Source organism: Haliotis asinina, chromosome 6, assembly GCF_037392515.1.
Source record: "Haliotis asinina isolate JCU_RB_2024 chromosome 6, JCU_Hal_asi_v2, whole genome shotgun sequence".
NCBI lineage: Eukaryota > Metazoa > Mollusca > Gastropoda > Lepetellida > Haliotidae > Haliotis > Haliotis asinina.
In genome coordinates, this window is record NC_090285.1 from 2,678,165 (window position 1) to 2,705,241 (window position 27,077).

Sequence of the window (27,077 nt, forward strand, 5' to 3'; positions counted from 1 at the left end):
CCCTATATACAATGCAAGTACCCTATATACAAGTACCCTATATACAAGTACCCTATATACAAACCAATAATAGCGAGTTGAAACTATGGTCGTTTGCTAAACAACTTTTTTCCTACGTTGAATACACTTCTGAAATTTAAATTTTCATTTGGCAACTCAAATAATGAGTATGAATTTTTGTTGATTTACGTTTTTGTTTAAATGAAAGTCATCGGTACGTTTTCACTGCAAAGAAACTGTAGGTTAGAGCTGTAACTGCTGTGGGTTGTTGAGGATCTCAGTTTATCAGTTAGTTATGGAAATATATAAACGTCGGCAGGGAGAATGGCATGGTTGTGAGTATATCTATAACACAGTGGGGTAGATTCATCATGATACATTTCCCAACATCACGATCATATTCACTGATCCTGAAAGACTATTCACAGTTCTGAACATCAGATACCCCACTTACCATGTTTGAGTAGATTTTGTTCCCTCCAGGATTGTACTAGATCGTGTCCGTGTCTAATGTCATATAAATAAATCGATCTTTATCAGTGTCAGAATTATAGCATATCTTATAGGAATCGTGCACTTACACGCCAGACCAACACAGAGTACGCAGGTTGTTAGCAGGTAGGGAGGTCATCGTGATATGCTTCACTGTTGCGTCATGCCCCGAGCTTGAGGGTTGTTGTTCATGATATCAATGAATATTTTGTCTGCTTCAGACTCGATGCTTACAAGCCGCCATCACATAACCAGGATATTGTAGAGTACCCGAACATTTGCTCGTCAGGTGCGGCCCGACCTACATCAAGCGCCTTGTGTCCTAATTCAACCCAGACCACAAAACGTCTTCGTTCTCCAAACTATTGGAGTACTGACACAAAGAGAAAGATAGATAAGATGCGACGTTGCTTATCAGCGAAGTATAAAACCACCCCTTTGGAGGCCACTCCCGACACTGTTGTTTGGCCTGCAGGGACGTGTTCGCATCATGATGTCACTTGTTTTGCTGCTGCCCCTGTTGACGCTGGTCGGGGCTGACTTCCCCTTCAGGAACACATCGCTCACCTGGCAGGAGCGGGTGGAGGACCTCGTCGGGCGTCTCACTATCGATGAAATACAGACCCAGATGGGACGGGGAGGTTGGGGGCCTAGCGCAGGCCCTGCCCCAGGTATTCCCAAGTTGGGGATAAATCCTTATTCCTGGAACACGGAGTGTCTGAGAGGGGATGCGAGAAGTGGATCGGCAACATCGTTCCCCCAGTCTATAGGTCTCGCGGCTTCTTGGAGGTAAGGTGTTGTCAGTGTCTGTGTTTCCTGCGTGTTGACAATGGTGTCCATCAATTCATGATGATATCTTTATTGACATATTTTCAAAACAGTTCTTTCCTTCGTTAATGACACATACACATGCTCGCTGACTGCACCAATGATATGGACTTGCAGCACGTCGGGATGTTCTACCACTCCAAGCACGCCACCCGTGATATAGGTGAAGTATAGGTGAAAGAAATGGTAATTATTCCCGATATTTGTCACTTATGGGACACTCTCTTGCTAAGTGAATCGGGCTTCACGGCGGATTAGCTGTATCCATTGTACCACTGCTTTCAATCGCACACCTATAAACTTAAACTGACAATCATATTGCATGATCTAGGGAAATGTGTCATAGCTGTGTTAACTGACTCATGACCTTGACCCAGCACTGACCTTCTGTTCCGAATGGCCGAGGCTACGGGAGTGGAGGTCCGCGGTAAATACAACGACTACGTCAAGAATAACGTGTACGGCGACCACAAAGGCCTCAGCTGCTTCAGCCCCGTCATCAACATCATGCGGGACCCCAGGTGGGGCAGGAACCAGGTGGGTCTATTGGGTCTATTGGGTCTATTGGGTCTATCTATCTCGTCACACTACACGTTATATGGTGTTTAGAGGGGTCATTCCCCTCTGAAACTCACCCAGCTGTTTTTGCAAACCGTCTATTCCCAAGAATGATGACTCATCAGAGAGTTTCTTCAGAACATCATGTTAGTCTCAAGACGTTCCAAGGGAAAAAGAACTGCGCGGAAGGCAAATTGCCACCGAAAGATACTTTACGCACGATTTATGCAAAATAAGTGACTGTATTCGCACGTTCATATGGTTGTAATACCAAGGCTTACAGCGACAATATATACAGCAGTTATGAGATCTATCTCAGACAAACTGCAGACATTTGCTGGGCCATATTAAATTTGAGCTACTACTTCCGGTAGGTATACTTGTGTCACTCACAGTGGAATCGTAGAAAGACCTCCGGTAGCCCTAACCTACGGTCGCTTGGGGAAACTGGACCCAGTATTCGTTTTTTTCCTAGACTCTGTGCCGTCACGCATTAACTTAATGCGAGTACATGAATCCTCCGAAGTATGTCTTGTATGTGACGTCGGTGTTGCTGGATGTGACGTCTACTGATGTTGCAATGACACCTTATCTCTCCAGGAGACGTATGGAGAAGATCCCTACCTCAGTGGTCAGTTCGCGGCCAGTTACGTGAAGGGACTCCAAGGCAACGACTCCCGCTACCTCAGAGCTAACGCTGGCTGCAAACACTTTGACGCCCACGGCGGCCCCGAGAACATCCCCGTCAGCAGATTTTCCTTTGATGCCAAGGTAGCTTCATATTGTTGACAGTACCATACCACTGCGTCAGTGTCATTTGTTGTCCAGCAAAATATATACTGAGGTGAGGTGAATGTGTGTCACCCACTGAGGTGCCATCATGGATACTCGACATGAAGTAAACTGTCTCCGTCCTTGTTATTGGTTCCCTCAGTGCACTGGGCAAGCAGAATAACAAGTACCTTTTTGACATGACGCAACCGGGAATGAAACAACCGTTCATTTTCTTCTCTATACGAGACCACAGAGGTGATCTATGCGTAATGTTCAAATACGACATACCAGTTTGAAATTTATCCCAACGCTGATGTCGGAAGTATGTGTGTCCGTAACCAAAGTTTAATGAATGATTTTGCCATAGGTATCTGAGCGAGACTGGCGATCAACCTTCCTGCCTGCTTTTAGAACGTGTGTCAAGGCTGGCACCATGAACCTCATGTGCAGCTACAACAGGTGAGGATCGTACACAGCAACCTCCATTACAATTACATTATCTCGGCAATGAACAACGCACGTAAAATGTTTTCAAACGCATCGAAATCTAAGCCGGTTACTTGCGCCAAAGGACCTGTCCTTTGTGTTTCAGAAATACGTGTTCATAAATGTTTAATCATACGGTACCGTTACAAGACATTCATTATATTGTTTGTGCACGGAACACATGAACGCTGGTAAAGAGAAAAAGCTCAAAACAGTCTAAGTCTGTTCTTTCATCAGATCTAAATACTATAGATTCAGTACCCCTGGTTGACGGGAACTCGTTCACGTTCTAATCTCTCAAAACATCAATATCATTAGTTACACTTTGTTTTGAAAGGGTGGACGAAATTTATAAGGGTCTTACAGTCCCGTGCACCCTTTCAAAGCACCATGTGAAGAATTCATTTCCTTTACGATGTCTTTATTTAGCTTATCTGTAAACAACAACATTCAACCTTCGGCAGAGTGACACGCAAAACGTTTCGCCATGATGTTTCCGGACGATCATAAAGGGAGATAACTCGGAATGGCTTTGTTTATGATAAACACGCCCGAATTTGAGATTTTGTTAAACACAAGTGAAAGCAGACCTTGTTTATGCATTTATTGAAAAAAAAACAAATGAGAAATTATGGTAACAATTTATTATCCAGTTTACACTCATAATTGTATACAACAACCCAAATATTTCGATCAGCCGTTTGGCAGCCACATTCCGTCTAAGATCAAGGTCATTTGTACAACAAGTGCAGAGTGGCACGTCACACATATGTCAGGACTAACGGTTCGTACACCCTGGCAAATCTACCGACATGGTTCCGTAAACTATGCTTTTGCTGTTGATCTATAAAGATTGGACAATTTTATCCCAAAATAATAAGGTTTCGTATGCTTTGGCTGTTGACCAATCAGATTTCTAAAAATTGTTTTTAAGGGCAATAAATATTGGTATGTAATGACGAGCATGGTCAATCATGATGTGTGGGACTTGCAACGTGGCGACATAGAACTCACATATGTGAAACTGCCCTGGGTATGAACACAGATCCGCTCTCTATTTCTTCCATCCGGCCTTCTTCACTGATATACACGGATCAGAGAAGCTGCTGACATCATGTCATTTCCACATTAAAATCCAATTGTTTACACTGATAGGTTACACGTGGCATCAGACTGAACCGAGACGAATGTGTTTCTGATGTTCCCTACGTGTAGTCGGACCGAACGGCATCTAATGTATTCCTGATGTTCACTACGTGTAGTCGGACCGAACAGCGTCCATTGTATTTCTGATATTTTACAGGTATATCCCAACTGAACGGAGGCAAATGTATGTCTAACGTTTGTGTATTCAGACTGAACGGGGTCCCGGCCTGCGCCAACAAGCACCTGCTTACCGATGTCCTCAGGAAACAATGGGGCTTTGAAGGCTACGTAATCAGTGATCAGGGAGCTATAGAACTTATGATGACACGGCACAGATACTTCAATAACTATGTAGACCTTGCAGCCGGGTCCGTTGATGCCGGATGCAACCTTGAACTCTCTCAGAATCTCGCCAAACCAGCGTTCTTCTCCATAGGTTCGTGTTTTGTTTACCTGTTTAATGACATTTCTTTTTCCGTGTTCTGATTTACGATCCAGGTTTACAGAGATAGATTTTGTATTTGTCTGTTTGCAAAATCAACTTACGATTAAATCTTTAAAACAGAAGCTATCCTGACAATGAAAGAAGTCGGTATGGGTCATATTGCATTTGTCTGAAATAATGTTCAGCTGTGAAACCTCCAAACTGTGCAAACTCCGCAGAGTGCTAGATCCATACTGACACGCCTCTCTCGTTCCCCATATTGGACATATGTATGCAGCCCATTTCCGGAGTTCTGTAGGCAAAAGTCGCGTATTATTGTAATGCTGTTCTGTTTTCCTCCGCAGTGGACGCCGTGAAGCAGGGCAAGCTGAAGGAGGAAGTTGTCAGAGCACGGGCCAAGGAGCTGTTTTATGCCCGGATGAGGCTGGGAGAGTTCGATCCCCCAAGTATGAACCAGTACAGCAAGCTGGACTCCTCCGTGGTGGAAACTCAGGCCCACCAGGATCTTGCCGTGGAGGCAGCCATGAAGACATTCGTCCTTCTCAAGAACCACAACAACTTCCTCCCCATCAAGGCCAACCAGTACAAACAGGCAGCTGTAAGTGACAGACCCACTCAGCTATAAGTGACTGATCCACTCAGCTAAAAGTGACTGACCCACTCACCTGTGATTTACCCACTCAGCTGTTAGTGGCAGACCCACGCAGCTGTAAGTGACTGACCCTCTCAGCTGTAAGTAACTGACCCACTCATCTGTAAGTGACTAACCCATTCCTTGTCTGACATACATAGAATAGTGCTATGACATTTGGACCAAAGTCTACCCAGTGGCTTCGAACAGTTCTCGTCAATGAGAAATATTGCCCTCTCTCAGTTTATAAGAGAGTGGAGTCGGGGCGAGTATGCAATTCATTTCGCAAAAAAAACACAGAAAAATATAACTTGTATAAATTACATAACTGCAGAAAAGACCACACATGCCGTTGTTAACACGCAGGTTGTAGGACCGTTCACCTACCAGGGACGTGGCGTGTTCGGGAGCTACTCCCCCGGTACCGAGGACAGGTACATCTCCACGGTCCTGGATGGATTGAAGGGCGTGGCCCCCACGGTGAAGTCGGCTGAGGGCTGCACGGACTCTGTGTGTCGGACATACCAAGCCAACATGGTCAAGTCAGCAGTGCAGGGCGCAGAGATAGTCTTTGTGTGCCTTGGTCTAGGTGAGACGTGTGGGGGATGGGTTGATGGGTGAGTGAGGGAGTTGGTGTTTGGAGGTTTCGCACAGAACCATGTTTCATAGTCATTGTCATTGACAATACCACATTTTGCCACCAAAACTATACCACATTAAGTAAAGATAACGTTCAATAGCCACAAACTAGCAAATTCCCTTCCAGCGAGTTATCCACCTGAAATTCAAACTGAGTAGACAGGAAGCCTCAGCTGTTTCATATTTAGATCTAGACGTATATAGATGATCCCTAAAAATGCCCACATGACTGCATGACAAAAGGGATAATTTCAGCTTTCCATTAGAGGACTTTTCTTTCATGCAGAGCAAACAACTCCAGCCTTAAGTGTTAGCATTTGACAACTTTGGAGGCACAATCGATGTTTTATCTAGCTTTCACAATATTTCAAAGCGCGTCATACCACTCTAGCTAAGACGCTGCTCGATCAAGTTGACAACATCGTTCGGAGGGTTGGCCAGCGACATAGTGGCCACAGGCTGTGTGGGTTGACATCTATTTCATGCTTGTCTGCAGGTCAAAAGATGGAGGATGAATTCCGTGATCGTTCTAATCTGGACCTGCCGAGTGGACAGAAGACCCTTCTTCAAGACGTCTTAAGTAACAGTAAGTGCAGATCGACAGGGTATAGATGTAGAGCGATAGATAGACTTCAGATAGAGACAGTGTGTGACACGTGACCTTGTGCAGATGACAAACGTCACGCACACGTTACGTGTCACAGAATAAGTCAATTACTGACCACTTCTTGGGATTCTGTAGAAGAGATTTCTCATATAAGTTCTATATTTAATACTAAAGTACACCACGACCCCTTCACAACAAGGGTGGAGTTGTGTAGGATCTGTCAGGAAGCAGAGCCGACCACGCTGGATGGAGTCCATATCTCAGCTGTGTCTCAGTCATCTAGGCAGCTAGTGTGTGTAACCTGATGTCCCGTGTTGCCCTGAGTACACACACAATGTGTCATGCTGTGTAATCAATAGTATTACTAGTGTAACTAGCATATCTGCAAATGCTCATGTTTATATTGTGATCGTTTTCTAAATGTTACATCATCACATGGAGGTATTGTTGAAATAGGAAATATGAGATAATGCTCACATGTACCTTGGGATGAGCTACACCAGGTAGCGGGTATTAAATTTTGTGCACCGCCTGGGTAGAGCTGATACTTGAGTAGACACATTTTTCAGGTGACTCACGAAAGGAATACTTAAATACATACAGGTAGTCATTCATTGTTATCTGTTCTGTTATCAATGTGTATGTATATATTTATCAAGCATGTGGCTATTTCATCATGTGTTCAGCCAAGAACGACGTCCCCGTGGTGCTGCTGCTGTTTAATGCCGGCCCGGTCAACATCGTCCAGCAAGAAGCTGACCCTCGAATCTCAGCCATAATGGCGTTGTTCTATCCGGCACAAGCCACGGGCACGGCCCTCTTCAAGACCCTCACCAACGACGGGCCGTTCTCTGTCCCAGGCGGCAGACTGCCTTACACCTGGTACAGGAACACCAACGGAGTGAGTACGACACCGTCACCACACTCTGCGCAATGTCCACCTTTCCACCACTCATGAAAACATTCACCAGAAACAACAGTAATGAGTACATCCGGTTGGAAACATTCACCAGATGCATCAGGAATGAGTACATCCTGTTGGCAGGCACAGGTCACCATTGTCTCGGTCTACTTTCGATTTTTTTTTCAGTGTTACTTTTTCGTTGTCGGTTAATAGTTTTTTTCTTTATACATGTGTATTCTTTTTCACTCACTTTAAATGCAAACGCTTAAAGTTAGATCTTCGATGAATTACTGTCACGTGATGACAGAGATCTAGACAATGTAGATCCACGACTGTTTGCCGTTACAGCATGGCTGGAGCGTCATGAACTGACAATTACATGAAATGAAGTGCACATGATATTTCCTTCACACCAGAATGATGTTGTTCAGAGAGTGTTTTATACTGGATGGATAATGTATCGTAAAAATGCAGACACATAGTTTTACCTTCACAGTTTCACTACTTAAACCCGAAAAATACCTGCAAAGAAATCAAGGAAAGAAGATCTTTGACCTGTGAATAGTTAATGTAGAAAAATAAATTATCTGTTTATAGAAGAAATCATTAACTGTAGTGAAACTGTGAAACTGTGAGGGAGCAGTGTGCCAACCACACTCTCGGATTAAGATTTGTTTACGTCATGAAGGGCAGTGATGTGGTTCATGTAAAATATTCTTTCGGGCGCTCATCCTTTGTGAAATAAAGTTTACAGTTGTGATCAACCTAGCTGAAATACAGTGTGTTGTATCTGTCTGTCCCAGTTCCCGTCGATGACCGACTACTCCATGACAAACCGCACTTACCGCTACTCTGACGTCGACCCTCTCTACCCCTTCGGCTACGGCCTCTCCTACACCACCTTCCAGTACAGCAACTTCCAGCTCGGTAGCAACACCATCCGAGCCGGTGACGACGTGTCGGTACAAGCCCGTGTGACCAACACAGGCGGACTTGATGCGGACGAGGTGAGCTAATTTCGGCACTGTATCAATTTCATTCAGAATATCCTTGTCATACCCCTCAACTTTTATCCGTTGTTTTTTATCTATGGATTCTGCATATGTGGCATTAAAATTCGCAAGGAAATACAGATTCCTTCACTCCAGAATAACCTAAAACAGGTGCGTGGCGGTGGACAGCCTTGTGCTTAAAGCCATCGCTGGTCACACAAAGGCCCCGGATGCGATTGCCCACATGGTTACAAATGTGTGAAGGCCATTTCTTGTGTACCCCGCGTGATATTGCTGTAATATTGCTAAAAGCGGCGTAAAACGGAACTGACTCACTAAAACAGGTGTTCCATGATCACCCTTTCTGGGTATTATAGTGACATAGGTTAACATGTCATTCTTTCCCAATCTACCTAGATCGTTGTTCATGTGGTTGATCAATGGATTGTCTGGTCCAGACTGGATTATTTTCAGACTGCCGCCATATAGCTGGAATATTGCTGTATGCGGCGTTAAACAACAATCAACCAGCCAACACAGCAACTGTTTTCTTTATTGCAGGTCGTGCAGCTGTACATCAGCTGGGAGAATCCCACAGTCACCGTCCCAAGGCTACAACTGGTCGGATTCACCAGAACGTCTGTGCCAGCTAAAGGTCAGGTGAACGTGAACATGACGATATCTCACGAGAACTTGGCAGTTTGGGCAGACGACACAACCGGCTGGGCTGTACAACCGGGTGAGTGAAACGCCTTAAACACCGCTTGATTCTCGGTATTTCTACGTGTAGTGATATCTTCTGTCACTTTTCGAAGGAATCACTAGCAATGTGCACCCCCATCTAACATGGCTGACAGCTGTGATCGCACGGCGTAGTCGTGGTTTGTTTCGTAGATACCACAACGTAGGATGTGGAGGACACTGCGCCTGAAACCAAGATGGCCGACTCAATACCAGAATGCTGTGTCTGAAGAGTGTCTTCGGTTCCATATAGTATCTCAGTGCATACCTGCCTCTGTGTGAATGAAACAGTCTTGAATGTCAGGTTAAACCCATCCTCCCCTACCCGGGCTTCTGACTTGAAATCATGCACAACCAATTATTTGGCCTAAAACAAGATGACCCTCTGACATTGGGTTGTTGATCGCCACAAGATATATTTGCTGTCCCTGTTTGAACTATTATCGTTAAGATTGTGTGAATCTTCCAGGGAAAGTGCGGGTGTACCTGGGTGGTCAGCAGCCCAACCAGAAGAAGTCCGTCGGGTCCAACACCCTCAATGGAGAGCTGACTATCACTGGAACAAAGACACTAGGGGTGTACTGAACACTACAGACCGTGATAAATATACCGGCTATGATACTGAGTTGATGCATGTTGTAATGTCAAACCAAGCGAAATAATAAACATTTACTGGAATATACGTCTTTGATATTTTGTACATGAACATAGTCAATCGGTTAGCTGAATGGTCACATTGTTACTGTGGCAACGGCGAGAGATCGGAGGCAAGACTGCGTAGATGGTGTGGATCAGTGTTGCTGAACACCAAGCAGTCTGTTGTGAGGACGCTGACTTGGGAAATAAGAATCTGCCCAAATCGACTTGTTAGATAAATCTCTAACATCCTGCATCCTGAAAATATTGTTGTCTGAATACTGAGACCAACAATAACCACGAAGAATGAAAGATCTCGTAAATATCTTTAATCAGGGTTACAACAGTAAAAACGTGTGTAAGTACCAGAAAAAACATGTAGATTACATCTCGCAGCTCTCCGCACAGTGTTGTCCATCTTGGGTGTCACATGTTTACCATCATCCCGTGTGGAACAGAATGTAGTCAATATTCATCATCATATACTATACAGTGAAAAGTATAGACCAAGGGTCCATGGGGTTCGACTTAGCCAATAAAAATGAATGAAAGCTAGGATGTAGGTAACTGTTAGATCGCCAGGATGACAGGTGAATCTGACGACTGCCCGATCACCTTAAAGTCGCGACACCAAATTCCTTGTAACAATCTATGACAGTGACATGTGCGAGAGTGTTGGAAAAGTTCAGTTCACTTGGTTCGGTTGATAGCCAAGGTGTGTCACAGGTTACATCTTTCTACATACCCATCTCGATGTGTAATCTTGGAATTTTACTCACAGAATGAATTTGCATTTTTAACGCTTTATGAGAAATCGTGACTGTCAAACTATACAAGCACACGTTAATGAAGGCTAGCCGTTCCTACTGTTGACGCAAGGCGATGTTACAGTCTGTATGACTGTATACTGGATGGTTTCATTATGCAATGGTGATATTGTTCACTGTTGCATCGGGCCCCGAACACGAGGGTTGTTGGTGATGATATCAAGCAATGTTTGACATGCTTCAGACTCGATATTTTCCGAACTTAGCTCTCATTTAGAAACATTCACAAGTCGAGAGATAAGATGCGACTTGCTTATCAGCGAAGTCAGAGAGTCACTCCCGACACTGTCGTTTGGCCTGCAGGGACGTGTTCCCATCATGGTGTCTCTTGTTCTGCTGCTGCCCCTGTTGACGTTGGTCTGGGCTGACTTCCCCTTCAGGAACACATCGCTCACCTGGCAGGAGCGGGTGGAGGACCTCGTCGGGCGTCTCACTATCGATGAAATACAGACCCAGATGGGACGAGGAGGTGGGGGACCTCGAGGCAGCCCTGCCCCAGGTATTCCCAATTTGGGGATAAATCCTTATTCCTGGAACACAGAGTGTCTAAGGGGGGATGCGAGAAGTGGATCGGCAACATCCTTCCCCCAGTCTATAGGTCTCGCGGCTTCTTGGAGGTAAGGTGCTCTACATGTGCGTGCGTGTGGATGAGTGTGAGTTCACTTTGCGATACCGGACATCTGTAGCCATTCTAGACTATGACTTTATCGTGTCCTCGCTTCAGTTTTAATTTCAGGTTTTGCGAATCTAACTCGAGCATTGTAGTTTTTTTCTTAGAGATGGACTTGCGTCAATCCATACTATCTTGCCATATTAGTCAAAGACACCGTGATCTAACTGGAATACTGTTCAGTCAGGTCTCTCACTGCCAAAGAATTCTTGGCACGTCTGTGACTATGGCCGCACTGGCACATACTTCTTACTTGTAGATAGAGTTGCTATTTACGTACTTTAGCACCGCACATTGATTTCCTACGAGGGTTCGAACATTGATTCAACGTGGCGATTGAAAACCTTACCCGCTATGCTACCCATTGTTGGCAGCCGGGATATAGGTAAATGTGTCATAGCTGTCTTAACTGACTCATGACCTTGACCCAGCACTGACCTTCTGTTCCGAATGGCCGAGGCTACGGGAGTGGAGGTCCGTGGTAAATACAACGACTACGTCAAGAATAACGTGTACGGCGACCACAAGGGCCTCAGCTGCTTCAGCCCCGTCATCAACATCATGCGGGACCCCAGGTGGGGCAGGAACCAGGTGGGTTGGTCTCCAGGGAACGTGCCGACAAACCGTCTGTTCAATTAGCGTATTGGTCTGCAAATAATGGGCCACACATTTGAAATCTCTCCTTTAAATGGCGTCAACCGGAAACGGTTTGCAGAAGTCGACATCCATGGTGTGGACAGTAGCTGATGTTATGTGAATTTATGTGCATATGTATCCGACTGTTGTACCAATACTTATATAGAGAGAGAGCATCTATGTTATTAACAGTGTTGTTAAGGACTTGATTGCATGGTAGTGGACTTGTGAAGGCAGCTACGACTTACGGTTAACAGATGGGTTACTCACTGGGATCGTACTTCTTAACAAAGACTCCAGTTTGTCGTAACCATACGATCGCTTCGTGACGCGGTACTCAGTAATGTATCTGTTTTTATCTTATTCGAGAATCTCTGTGCCGCCACGCATTAACACAATACAGAAGACTGTGGCGTCAGTGTTGCTGGATGTGACGCGGTACTCAGTAATGCATCTGTTTTTATCTTATTCGAGAATCTCTGTGCCGCCACGCATTAACACAATACAGAAGACTGTGACGTCGGTGTTGCTGGATGTGACGTGTACTGAAGTTACGATGACATCTTATCTCTCCAGGAGACGTATGGAGAAGATCCCTACCTCAGTGGTCAGTACGCGGCCAGTTACGTGAAGGGACTCCAAGGCAACGACTCCCGCTACCTCAGGGCTAACGCTGGCTGTAAACACTTTGACGTTCATGGCGGCCCCGAGAACATCCCCGTCAACAGATTGTCCTTCGACGCCAAGGTAACATCATGTTTTTGACAGTACTAGACCATTTTCTCACGAGTAGGGAACATGGGAAAATACTGGATCGTAGAATGGATTTGACATTAGCTCAAGATAAAATAGGCACACGGGGCAATTGTGAAATTCATCCTGGACAACTAGTATCATGCAAAAAGTGCAATCAAATTTACTTTGTGGATTTGATAACATCTGCCTGTTTCTATTAGAAGACGGTGAATAGATCCATGAAACTTCAAAATATTAAAAATAATTTTAAATCGATAAATCGACGCCGGTTATGATATTGAGAATGAGAATGACGGTAAAGAACAGTTCAGGTTTAGAGCAAGATTGAATATCGTCATGACAGATCTACACATCTTTGCCTAAACTGGTGTAAGAATAAATCAGCGCATCCAACACTCTTGAATCCAATTTAGAGTGTATACTTTCGACATCGGGCGATGAATGGAATCAACAATCTCCTGATCAGGAAGTCAAAATTGGTAATACTTTAACATAAAAAGATTTAAATCAAGCATCTTGAGGCAGAGATTTAATCTACCCAACCTAGACTGGAGTACTTAAATGCCCTCCAAGCTTGTGGGACTGTCTTTTGGGTTAAACAACCAATTGGATTGTGTTGCAACATCGTCATCACTATTCCCGATGCCTAAGCTTCCCCGCCGTTTCTAAACACTACATTATACGTTTCTCCATATTTATAGTAAGTTTCCATTTATCACAATATACAGACAATGTGTCAAGTCCGTCTTGTAGACCAACAACAACAATAAAGATGAAATCATCGACAAACAGCAAGATAAACAATTTTAAAGCATGCAGTGCAACACAATGTGCTTCATATTCTGCTTGTCATTTATGAAGACTTCAAATAGAAATAGTAACAACTGACATCCATGTCGAGTGAGAGACATTCGAAGAAACCAAACGAGACACAAGATTTCAAAGAACTATACATGTTCTTAAGAAGTCGAAATATTCGTCCCTTAACACCACCTTTCCATAGTTTATAAAATATATACCATTTTCTATTCTATACACAGGCTCCCTTTAAATCGATAAAAACACGATATAGCCGACCTCTCTTGTAAGAAAGGTACTTAATGATCATTGTGTCCACAACAAAAATATTATCAATAGTCTAAAAGCTCTTCCTACAACCAGATTGTTCACCGGCTACGAGGGCTGGTCAAAACGTTCAAACACAGACAACAAACGATTTCGTCAGATTATTATGTTATTTTTCCACATAACCACCCTTGATTGCACTGTACTTCTCATATCGGTTTTTCATTTGCTCACTTTCATGTGCATAGAACTCTTCTGGAAGTCCTGTCAAATACACGTTCACAGCAGATTTGAGCTCGTCATTAGCGACATAGCGTTTTCCATGGAGATGTTCCTTCAATTTTGGTGCCAGATCAAGTGAATATGGAGGACGAGGAAGTTCTTCAAAGCTACGTTGATGTACTGCAGATTTTGCCAATCGAGAGATGTGAGACGAAGTATTGTTATATAAAACCAGAACTCCAACCCTCAACAAACCACGGCGTTTTTCTTTGATAGATGCTCTGAATCTCTGGAGTAGATTGGCGTAGTAGGCACCAGCAACAGGCTTTTGACTCTGCAGGTAGTCAACATGGATGATGCCCTTCGCATCCCAGACTACTGTGGCCATAACTTTCTTAACCGACCTTGGAGACTTGAACTTATTGAATGGAGGAGAAGTGTCGTGGTGCCACTCCATGGATTGACGTCTTAACTCCGGATCGGAATGATAAATCCATGTTTCATCCACTGTTACTAATCTACTCTTAAAATTTTCAAAATCATACTCCATCAATTCAAAATTGTCCTTTGAAATATCACTTCTCTTATACTTCAAATCAGCATTGAGAAACTGTGGGACCCATCGCACAGATACTTTATTCATGCACAAATGATCATGGACAATAGTTTGAATGGCTCCATGGCTTAGACCCGCTTCTCGATCAACTTCAGCAATAGTCAGACGTCTGTCAGCACACATACATTTCCCCCCAGCTTCTACTTGTTTCTTCATTCATGGCTGTAGAGGGCCGTCCACACCGCGAGTCATCATCCAGACTTGTCCTGGCAGACTTGAATAAAGCAGCCCATCTCTTAACTGTGGAGTATGAAGGAAAGTCATCCCATACACCTTCAACATGTGTGCATGCCTTTCTGATGACTGAATGCCTTCCAGTGTCAAAAACTTTAAACCAACATTATTGTTCCATCTCTGAAATTGAAGCAGATATGTATATCCCAGTAGGCTTCAAGGGTCTGTTGCTTTCCAACTAGTTGATCTATTTGAGTAAAATGACTGGAAATGCTGACGAAGAACACTGTCCAACAACACTTCTATGATTAGTTGGTGTCACCAGTCTAGACGTTATTTAGGCTTAGAACTGTCTGACCAGCCCTCGTATACTCCTTTCTTGAGTCGCCCCCTTATTTAACCTGTTGCAGATAGTTTCGCGAAGATTTTACCAGCTGCATCAAAAAGTGTAATAGATCTATAGTTTTTAGGGTCACGTGAGCTACCTCTCATAAAGACTGGAAGAATGATACCAAGACACCACTGGTCAGGGGAGATACCAGTAGATAATACCAGATTAGATAAATCAAACAACATTTTAAGACAAACCGACGGTGCATTCTGAAAGAAAACAGCTGAAATCCCGGAGTGGCTTTGTGCTTTACTTGGCTTCAACTACCTATTGCAGACAACAACTGAGTTATACTGATACCTTGATCTAACGTACCTTCCATATCAACAGTCAATCGATCACTTCATCTGATACACAGTTCACAGAATCATCAACAGACGATGGCTGCTCTCGTCCTGCACCCACCGGCACGTGCATCATGGCAATGGTTGTGCCAGCTTCACTTGACGAGCCATTAATGCTATGAAAGTTGAGGACGACACAGCTTCTATATGCATGTGCAGCCACAACACAACACATATTTAAATGTGGCTGAAGTTCCAGTACGTTTAGGCTGTAAATACGTGTTCATATCAATTTGAGCAGCGGTTTCCTCAGAGAGGCTTCCCATCTGTATCGTCAGTTTTGTGTCTACAATGCCACAGAACACGACGGGCGTGTTGTCCCTCTTAAGTGCCACAGTGCAGTATTGGGCTCCCTCTCTCATTCACTCGCCCCAAGGTGACCAGTCTTTATTTTATCCCCATAATTCAGAAGTCAAGGCAGTGTAACAAGAAATCGCTACATTTACGTGTCCATAAATTAGTGAAGGACTGCAGGTAATACCTCTTGGACACGTATACCAACAGTGATGTCTGGTCGAGAGTAGTCACATCCAGTGTACGTAATTTCTTCTGTTTGCAACTATCCCCTCACGAATGGAACTGGCCTTCCCATAGGTATCAGAGCGAGACTGGCGAACAACCTTCCTGCCTGCTTTCAGAACGTGTGTCAAGGCTGGGACCATGAACCTAATGTGCAGCTACAACAGGTGAGGAAAACATACAAAAGCCTGCATTGTAACACCGGCTCTAGCAATCAATTATTATTCAGGCTTAATTTTCACAATTCACTTCTTCTTTACCTGACTGTTTCGTGTCTTGCTCAGGACAAATTCCATGACTTCAACATAAAGAATGTTTCTAACTTCCCAACGGAATGAATAATATGTATTCCGTCTCTTATCATATGAGATAAGGTCAACAAAAAGCAATAACAACGTTCTAGACGACTTTAGCAAGGAAACATCATGTACAAAAGCAAGAAGGAATTACTATATTGCGACAACTCAGATGTTTTTCAACTATGCAGAGGCCAAAGTATGTCTAACGTTTACATGTGTATTCAGACTGAACGGAGTCCCTGCCTGCGCCAACAAGCACCTGCTTACCGATGTCCTTAGGAAACAATGGGGCTTTGACGGGTACGTCATCAGCGACCGGGGAGCTATAGAATATATGATGACAAAGCACAACTACTTCCACAACTACGTCGACATTGCAGCGGGGTCCGTTGATGCCGGGTGCAACCTTGAGATATCCGACAATCTCGCCAAACCAGCGTACTTCTCCATAGGTCCGTGCATTCTTTACTTGTGTATTGTAACCTACGCCTTATATCTACACAGCCACTTATTCTTGGGCACACCAGCGAAGTACCGGACCTTCGCGATCAACCAGGTGTTAATCAACATTCAAAAACACATACTCATATGCAGAAGAGCACCTAAGGTGAGGCAACTCTAAAGGACTACCTTAAAAGGCGTGCCGCTTATTACCGCGATGAGAAATGTGACCCAATGATAACTATCACCCAAAACTCTAAACATTGTGACCCAATGATAACTACCACTTATTCGATAACAATACCAACTACAGAAAATACACTCTGTTAACACGCCACATTGAAAGCATGTGTGAAACCAACTTCCGGTGTCCGCCTTGGTTGTGGTGAAAGTGGCGTAAGCCAGTACGCTATGAGCAAACTGCCAGAGCTCAGCTTTAATCAAGGAGTAGTGACACAGAGGAAGAGTACTGAAGGATAGATAGCATTGGTAGTACTGTAGGATAGATGGGTAGTGAACGTAGAGTATAGGATGTGTAGTGTAGGAAGGGTTGTATCTATTGGATGTGTGGTGTAAGCTGTGTAGTGGGGTGTAAGCAGGGTGGGTAGTAGGGGATAGTGCTGATGAGAATTCCTGGACTATTCTGTTTTCCTCCCTAGCGGACGCCGTTAAGCAGGGCAAACTAAAGGAGGAAGTTGTCAGAGCACGGGCCAAGGAGCTGTTTTATGCTCGGATGAGGCTGGGAGAGTTCGACCCCCCAAGTATGAACCAGTACAGCAAGCTGGACTCCTCCGTGGTGGAAACTCAGGCCCACCAGGATCTTGCCGTGGAGGCAGCCATGAAGACATTCGTCCTTCTCAAGAACCACAACAACTTCCTCCCCATCAAGGCCAACCAGTACAAACAGGCAGCTGTAAGTGACAGACCCACTCAGCTAAAAGTGACTGATCCACTCAGATGTAAGTGTCTGACCCACTCATCTTTGATTTACCCAATCAGCTGTTAGTGACAGACCCACGCAGCCGTAAGTGGCTGACCCTCTCAGCTGTAAGTAACTGGAATGATAATTTTGCAAGCACTTTCTTATCGAACGTAAAAAATTGATACAGATGTAAATGGGTCCATAAATAGACCTTCTAGAGCTTTTCCCCGACTTCAGCTAATTCTATGCTTAAAAATATCAATCACGAACAACGAACAAATACTCTAAATGCAAATTGTAGAAACGCGCGAAGCAATGCTCGTAGGCATCGTAGATTCAGAGTGACTCTTAGCAATTCTGATAGAAGGAAATACTTCGAACGTAGAAATAAGTACAAAGCTTGTTGTCGTAAGCATAAGTCTGATAGGATAATGCGTAGACAAGAAAGGTTAGAAAAATCTATCTACAGCCCAGCTGCATTTTGGAAAACTGCCATTTACAAGAAACAAATTAGTCAAGAAACAGCATAACTAAAATTCAATGGTTAAATCATTACAAAGATGTATAATCAAGTGGTGAGATATTTGACTCGACATTAGACAAGGTAATTAATATTTCAGATTCCTATAATGATTGTTATACAGAAGTAGACCAACTTGTACTAGACAGTCCTATTGCTGAACAGGAAATGTTAGAAGCGATCAATCATCTTAAAAATAGGAAATCTACTGGACCTGACGATGTCATAACAGAAATGATAAAGTGTTCTAAATTTGAAATTATGCCTTTCCCTACAAAATGTTTCAATAAGCTGTTTGAAAATGGAATGTTTCCCAGCAGTTTGTCAAGCTCTGTAATAATTCATAAAAAGGGGACAAAAACGATTCAGATAATTATCGGAGTATATCATCAATGAGTATATTAGGGAAAATGTTTACTTTGATAATGAATAATAGTCTATCAACCTGCAGCTGGGCGAATATGCGTGAAAAAGTTCTAGGATTTAGAAAGGGATATTCTACAACAGACCACATATGTTCTCTGTATGCACTGATCCAGAAAACATTATAAACAAGAAAGCATAAGTTGTACATAGCATTTGTAGATTTTAAGAAAAGTATTCGATTCGGTCAGTCGTTCTGAATTATGGCAGTGTTTTCGCAGGTTTACAAGGGAAAATGACATATAAAGCATTATGAAATCAATGTATTCTAACGTTCGTTCTTGTGTGCGTTGCAAAGACGGGGTTACAGATTTGTTCGATTGTCCACTTGGTTTAAGACAAGGTTGTTGCTTAAGTCCACTCTTATTTTCCTTCTTCATTAGTGAATTATATCATGATAACAATTTAGGTCGAAATCATGGAATTAAAATGTACCCAGATCTTTTAGAAGTCCTAATGCTCCTCTTTGCTGATGACGTTACTTTAGTTTCGGATACTGTGAGAGGTTTACAAAATCAAATACGAATCTTAGATAGCTACACTAAAGAATGGAAGTTAACAGTTAATTTAAGCAAAACAGAAATTGTAATATTTAGGAGGGCGGTCCTGTAGCCACAAACGAACGCTGGTTTTATTACAGTCAGTTGTATCCGATCAGTATTCCTACTTATGATTTTTGTTTTCAAATAGAATGAATTTGACTAAGTGTACATAGAACTTAGCTTTACGTAGAAAAAAAGGCTTTAATACAAGTTTTAACGGTTTTACACAAAATTGGAAATATATAACCCAGTGTGTTTTTTTAAGATATTTAATACTCAGATTCAACCTATTCTATTATATGGAGCTGAAATATGGGGTTTTCAGAGGTTCGAGTGCATAGAGACAGTTCAGATTTTAGCCTGTAAAAAGTACTTCAATATAAGTCAAAATCACCTAACTGCATGGTATATGGTGAATGCGGCAGATTCCCCTTATACATTAATTCTCAAATAAGATGTTTAAAATATTGGTTCAAGATTCTGAATATGCACGAACAACGTCTGCCAAAATTAGCTTACAAGATGCTCTTAAACCTGTATAGTTGGGAAAAACATCCTAGGGTAGCTGATATCAGAAATTTATTATTTTCTCGCGGTTTCGGTCCCATGTGGTTATGCTAGTCAGTTGGCGATGTGGATGGGGTTTATAAATGGATTTCGCGTTAGATCAATAGACGTGTTTAATCAAGAATGGAAATCCACCTTAGATTCAAGCTCACGATATGAATATTACAGGATGTTTAAAACGTTACTTCAAACGGAAAAAATATTTATCAATAATTACGACATATAGCTTACGAACAATGTTTGTGAAATATCGTTTAGGTTTGTTATCGTTAATGATTAATGAGGGTAGAAAAACCGCTATCGATAAAGAAAGTCGATATTTTCCTTTATGTAACATGGGATTAGAAAATGGAATCCATTTTACACTGAACTGTCACTGCCACGGTGAATTAAGACAGAAATTCACACCAGACCATATCCTTGCAAAACAACCCCTATACGCATATGTGTCTTTGTTACAAAGCAATAACGAAACTATTATTGTTCAACTGTCTTTGTATATAAAGTATGCATTAGCAAAAAGAGATATTCTTATTAAACGAATTGTATACCCTTAAATATATATATGTAAATATCTCTTCATTATTGTAACTCTCATCTATTTGGGCCGGCGGCCTCTCATACAATAAACATCTTTTGACTTGACTTTTGACTTTGACCCACTCAGCTGTGATTTACCCACTCAGCTGTAAGTAGCAGACACTCTCAGTTGTGCGTGACTGAGCCACTCAGCTTTGACTGGCCAACTCAGCTGTAAGTGACTGACCCACTCAGCTGCGACTGGCCAACTCAGCTGTAAGTGACTGACCCACTCAGCTGTGATTGGCCCACTCAGCTGTGACTGGCCAACTCAGCTGTAAGTGACTGACCCTCTCAGCTGTGATTGGCCCACTCAGCTGTGACTGTTTTTCTCAGCTGTGAGTGACTGACCCACTCAGCTGTAAGTGACTCACCCACTAAGCTATCAGTGACTGACCCACTCACCTGCAAGAGACTCAGCCACCCAGTTGTAAGTACATATAAAGAATAGTTACTGGCTAAATATCTGCCATTATCTACAACATAATCACTAAACGATCATCCACAAAATTGCTCTTGGCCCACAGGTTGGTATATAACTCATTCAAAGTATGGCATTGATTTTTCGAAAGGTATTCAGTTGAGATTTTAGTCAAACAATATGGAAGTTAGATTCTGAAAACGTGCATTTGAAATGGTCAATATCCCTGTATATATCAGTAAAGGAGATATCGCATCACCTTTCATTTATTTTGTCATATTCGTGCTGACAGGAGTGTCTAATACATTTCAGAAACAAAACTCTAACTCGGGTGCTTTTAAACACAAACGACTTCATGTGCTGTTTTGACACCCAGGTTGTTGGGCCGTTCACCTACCAGGGACGTGGCGTGTTCGGGAGTTACTCCCCCAGTACCGAGGACAGGTACATCTCCACGGTCCTGGATGGATTGAAGGGCGTGGCCCCCACGGTGAAGTCGGCTGAGGGCTGCACGGACTCTGTGTGTCGGACATACCAAACCAACATGGTCAAGTCAGCTGTGCAGGGCGCAGAGATTGTCTTTGTGTGTCTTGGTCTAGGTGAGACATGCGTGTATACGTTGTGGAGAAATACGTACACACCCCTCACTTGTGAGTGTGGGTTTTTTACCACGGAAAAAATATAACGTTACTAGTGGAATGACGGGTAATGGCGGGTAATGACGGGTAACGGCGGGTAATGGCGGGTAACGGCGGGTAATGGCGGGTAATGGGGGGTAATGGCGGGCCGAAGTGCACCACTTTATACCCAGTGGTATGACTCGATTACACAGACAATAATGTCGAGGTTAATTGATCACGTGATGATCACGTTACGTTATTCTAAATACACCACGCTGAGTACAACATATCAAAATGTTTCAACAGAGTCGGATTGAAAACTTCCCCGCTAAAATTACCACAAAACACATAAAGAAGAATTAAAGTTCAATGTTCATCTGCACATTCATCGCTTTATAATTTGATATAATTTTACACATATCTAAAACCATTGATGTGCTGGTGGTGTTGTTGATGGATCTGACGTTCGGAAGGACGGCCACAGACTTTGCGAATGTCAGTGTATATGAGTTCTCGTCTATTTCATGCTTGTCTACAGGTCAAAAGATGGAGGATGAATTCATTGATCGTTCTAATCTGGACCTGCCGAGTGGACAGATGACCCTTCTTCAAGACGTCTTAAGTAACAGTAAGTGCAGGCGGAACTTCAGGCAGACAGCATGTGACACGTGACCTAGTGCAAATGACAAACTTCACGCACACGTCGCGTGTTACCTACTACCTCTTGGGATTCTGTGAACGAGGTCTGTCATTTGCTAAAATGTTCTGTATTTAATGCTGAAGTACAGGGCCACCAAATGTGTAATCATGCAAGTATATCACCACTGACCAGACGAGTTAATGATCTTTCCAAAGATCAACAAATACCTGCCATGTACGATTTAACATAATATCAGTCTAACTCCAAATGCGGAACACCAACTCTGTCTGTACATGGGTATTTCTTCAAAATCATTTGTTCAGGCAGGACAAACTCAAGATGGCCTTCCTCAACAGGACATGGATGATCTGTTCTGTTATCAATGTGCATGGATATGTTTAGCAAGCATGTGGTTATTTCATCATGTGTTCAGCCAAGAACGACATCCCCGTGGTGCTGCTGCTGTTTAATGCCGGCCCGGTCAACATCGTCCAGCAAGAAGCTGACCCTCGGATCTCAGCTATAATGGCGTTGTTCTATCCGGCACAAGCCACGGGCACGGCCCTCCTCAAGACCCTCACCAACGACGGGCCGTTCTCTGTCCCAGGCGGCAGACTGCCTTACACCTGGTACCGGAACACCAACGGAGTGAGTCACGACACCGTCACCACACTCTGCGTTATATTTGAGGTTTTGGTTATTACTGTAAACATTCACCGGCACCCACTGGAATGCAGTACTTCCTGCTGGACAGACAGAGGTCACTGTTGTCTAGGACTACTTTTAGAAATTAATAGAAATGAGGTTTTAAATGATCGGTGCCTCTATTTATCTTGCACTATATTTAATGAAAAAGCGCACACATACTTTTTACTTACACAATTCCATCCATGATATATCTGTTAACCCCTGAACCGTAAATGTCACTAAATGAGTTAGTCTGTATGGTTTTACGCCGCTTTATCAATATTCCAGCTATGTCACGGTGGGAACACAAGAAATGGGCTTTACAAATTGTACCCATGAGGGAAATTGAGCCCGGATCTTCGGCGTAACGAGCGAAAGTTTTAACCACTAGGCCACCCCACCGCCGCTCTAACTGTCACTGGAAATACGCTTTTTTGCAAAGAACATCAACGGATGTACATTTGAACTTCTGAATACTTAATGAAAAAACTAACTAACGTGTTTGTTTGAAGTTCGAACCAGTAATTATAATTAAACTGTCAAAACCGTATGACAAGCACATGAAGCCCACATTAAACATTATTTCTGGCCCTCTACCGCTGTGAATTAAAGTTTGTGATCAACCATGCTGAAATACAGTGTGTTGTATCTGTCTGTCCCAGTTCCCGTCGATGACCGACTACTCCATGACAAACCGCACTTACCGCTACTCTGACGTCGACCCTCTCTACCCCTTCGGCTACGGCCTCTCCTACACCAACTTCCAATACAGCAACTTCCAGCTCGGTAGTAACACCATCCGAGCCGGTGACGACGTGTCGGTACAAGCCCGAGTGACCAACACAGGCGGACTTGATGCGGACGAGGTGAGCCAACTTCAAGGATCATACCCGGATGTTGACCGGTATTGTGTTACTCTATATCACCTGAGTGAGTGACTGAGATGGATTTGGCGTCGCTGTGATCGGTATTACAGCTGCATGAGGGAGTGTGACTTTGGTGAAGGTTTAATTTTTGGAGGTGATGGAGGTTAGTTAATATGAGACTGAACTTCAGTAGATCATTTTTTCTCTCTTTTAATCAGATGATAATGGTTTCGATTTCAACATCACAAAATGTACAATATGGTGATTCTGTTAGTCTGTATTTATATAAATCTGTATTGGTTGTGAGTGAGGATCCTATGGATAATACGATATACGACATCTGTGTCTAGCTCTATGAGATATTTTCCATGGATTAAGTGTGATATCTATATATGTTCAGTTCTGTTTCCCACTGACGTTGATAAAGCAGTTTTGGCTTATATGCAGCTTCCTTTTGGGGAAGCTTGTTGTAAATAATGCTACATCTTTTCTTAGTTTTGAGTAGTATTTCCAAATTACGAGGAATACAAGTTAACTCGTTTGGAATATTAACTTTGGATAAGCTCTGTTTTGAATATGATTTCACTCTAGGTAATAGCCCTGCATATAGCAGGAAATTCGTTTTAACCCCATACAGATCTACGAATTCTTTAAAAGAAAGAAATGTATTCTGTCATCTTCTAGGAACTCATTTATAAATTTTACATTTGATTGTAGGTAGTATTCACATACTACTGGTTTTCTCCATGCTGTTATCTTATCATTGGCCCATATGTACAGTCTGCTGAGATAGTCATTTTAATATCCCTCAAATTTTATTCCATGGTTCTATTTATGGAGCCTGCACATGTGAGATCCTGATTTGTTTTCTCCAGTGTAATGTACAACAGCACTTACCTGTTGACCCATTGAAGGTATCAAACGTTGGTGAAACCTTCATGACGCAGCTGTTGATTTCATTGCAGGTCGTGCAGCTGTACATCAGCTGGGAGAATCCCACAGTCACCGTCCCAAGGCTACAACTGGTCGGATTCACCAGAACGTCTGTCCCAGCTCAAGGTCAGGTGAACGTGAACATGACGATATCTCACGAGAACTTGGCAGTTTGGGCAGACGACACAACCGGCTGGGCTGTACAACCGGGTAAGTGGAGTACATAGAATGCATTTGGCACCTAGGATTTCCAAATGCAGTGACCTCCACTGTAACCTTTCGACCAAAGATTCAATCAATATAAATTTATGAGGGAGTTATAAGTTCCTTATACTACCACGAGGTAACGGTAATGTAGTGGTATATTCCATCAGAGATTACACGATGGCCCTCGTTGCCAGACACACGTTGTTAACATGAAACCAAAAAGTTGGTCAGGGTCAGAATACTGTGTCTGAAGAGTGTCTTTGTGTTAATATGCGGTATAGTATCTCATTATCAACCTCTCTGTCTTGAACGTGATCTTGAACCCCCATCTGCCTCTCATTATGTTGAGATAGAGCGAACTAAGGCCTAAAACAGCATTACATCCTATCAATGAGTTGTTTGTTGCCACAAGAGATATTGCTGCCCCTGCCTGCTCTGTTAGGTCGCCCTTGTTGTTGAGATAGTGTGAATCTTCCAGGGAAAGTGCGGGTGTACCTGGGTGGTCAGCAGCCCAACCAGAAGAAGTCCGTCGGGTCCAACACCCTCAGCGGAGAGCTGACTATCACTGGAACAAAGACACTAGGAGTGTACTGAACACTATAGACCGTGTTAAACATACTGGACAAAATAAGTTACAGATACTGGTATTTTTATGATTGATATTTTATCAGTGTGCCATTGAATAAATACATCATTACTCATAATATCAAAATTAACAAATATCTCTAACTATTTTTGTACAGTATATATCGGCTTCCATGATGAGTTGTAACGGCTAACCAAGCGAAATGATAAACACTTACAGGAATATAATTGTTTGATATTTTGTATATGAACATATCAATGTTTTTAATATTCCCATTGTTACTGTTCCAAGTGAAAGAAGGTGGAATTGAGCTTTCGACACAGGCCTCAGTGAGCGACAATATGGTGTTAATACTGCGAGAAGCGGGCGTACAATATCGCCCAGATGAAGATGATCACACTGAGGACTGGATCTCAAGTGTCGCCGCTGATGATGCTGTACATTGAGCAGTGTGAGCAGTTGACTGTCCGAGTGTGTGCGTGTGAGTGCACGTGTATGTGGGTGAGTGAGTGTTCTATGTAATGTTGAAGGTATTGGTGTTGGAACAGGAGGGTTTGTTCTCACTCAGGCGATGAGAGGGCGTCATGCACGGCGAGAATGTTGACATGCAACAACAACCAGGTCAGATGGAAACTGAAAACCAAAACAGATATATTGGATCCAGTACAGATCTAGGGTAATTATTCGTGATGCAAAAATATGTTGATTCATAATCTGATTTGTGGAAGTGTTTGTTTCCAATTAGAAAAATAGAAACCACAAGAAGCAGTGACCTGACAGTGCTGGACAAGGCTGTCGGTCACACAGTCATTATTATAGTGTGGAGTGTGGCAATGGATAGTTGTAGTTTTCAGTAGTATCCTGGACACAGAGTGTGTTGCTGTGTAAAACATAAGTGTTGAATTTTACACTGCGCGTGCGATTGGCTCAGTGCTGATTGTTGTACTAAATGGTTTTTAGCACTGTCTTGGGTGTTGTATTCAATAGTTTTTAGCACTGTCTTGGGTGTTGTATTCAATAGTTTTTAGCACTGTCTTGGGTGTTGTATTCAATAGTTTTTAGTACTACCGTGTGTATTGTATTCTATATGTTTTAGTACCTTCTTGAGTTTTGTGTTCAGTTTGATTATTATTGTATTGAATATTGTACTGAATGCTTTGTTTTCTACTTTATTGAGCATTGTACTGAATGGTTTGTTTAGTTCAGTAGTGCTGTGTTGAGTATTGTATTGAATGGTTTGTTTAGTTCAGTAGTGATGTGTTGAGTATAGTATTGAATGGTTTGTTTAGTACAGTAGTGTTGTGTTGAGTATAGTATTGAATGGTTTGTTTAGTACAGTGCTGTGCTGAGTATGGTATTCAATGGTTTGTTTAGTACAGTAGTGCTGTTTTGAGTATTGTATTGAATGGTTTGTTTAGTACAGTAGTGTTGTGTTGAGTATTGTATTGAATGGTTTGTTTAGTACAGTAGGGCTGTGCTGAGTATGGTATTCAATGGTTTGTTTAGTTCAGTAGTGCTGTGTTGAGTATTGTATTGAAAGGTTTGTTTAGTACAGTAGTGCTGTGTTGATTATGGTATTGAAAGGTTTGTTTAGTACAGTAGGGCTGTGTTGAGTATTGTATTGAATGGTTTGCTCAGTATAGTAGTGCTGTGTTATGTATTGTACTGAATAGTTTGTTTAGTACAGTAGTGCTGTGTTGAGTATTTTATTGAATGGTTTGCTCA

General features: G+C 42.8%; 2 protein-coding genes across 2 annotated transcripts; both read left to right on the forward strand.

Moving 5' to 3' along the window:
* The first annotated feature begins 894 nt into the window (after positions 1-894).
* On the forward strand, positions 895-9,921 carry LOC137286314 (uncharacterized). Its single transcript, XM_067818092.1, has 12 exons — positions 895-1,281; positions 1,698-1,857; positions 2,479-2,649; positions 3,020-3,111; positions 4,494-4,720; positions 5,074-5,327; positions 5,727-5,949; positions 6,496-6,585; positions 7,293-7,507; positions 8,314-8,517; positions 9,064-9,241; positions 9,713-9,921. Exons 1-12 carry the CDS (start codon positions 983-985, stop codon positions 9,826-9,828), a joined length of 2,229 nt encoding a protein of 742 aa, XP_067674193.1. The 5' UTR covers positions 895-982; the 3' UTR covers positions 9,829-9,921.
* A 1,043-nt stretch (positions 9,922-10,964) lies between these two features.
* Positions 10,965-25,574, forward strand: LOC137286206 (uncharacterized). The gene is made up of 12 exons (XM_067817925.1): positions 10,965-11,323; positions 11,808-11,967; positions 12,589-12,759; positions 16,175-16,266; positions 16,624-16,850; positions 17,499-17,752; positions 21,190-21,412; positions 21,972-22,061; positions 22,507-22,721; positions 23,423-23,626; positions 24,592-24,769; positions 25,245-25,574. Exons 1-12 carry the CDS (start codon positions 11,025-11,027, stop codon positions 25,358-25,360), a joined length of 2,229 nt encoding a protein of 742 aa, XP_067674026.1. The 5' UTR covers positions 10,965-11,024; the 3' UTR covers positions 25,361-25,574.
* The last annotated feature ends 1,503 nt before the right edge of the window (positions 25,575-27,077 follow it).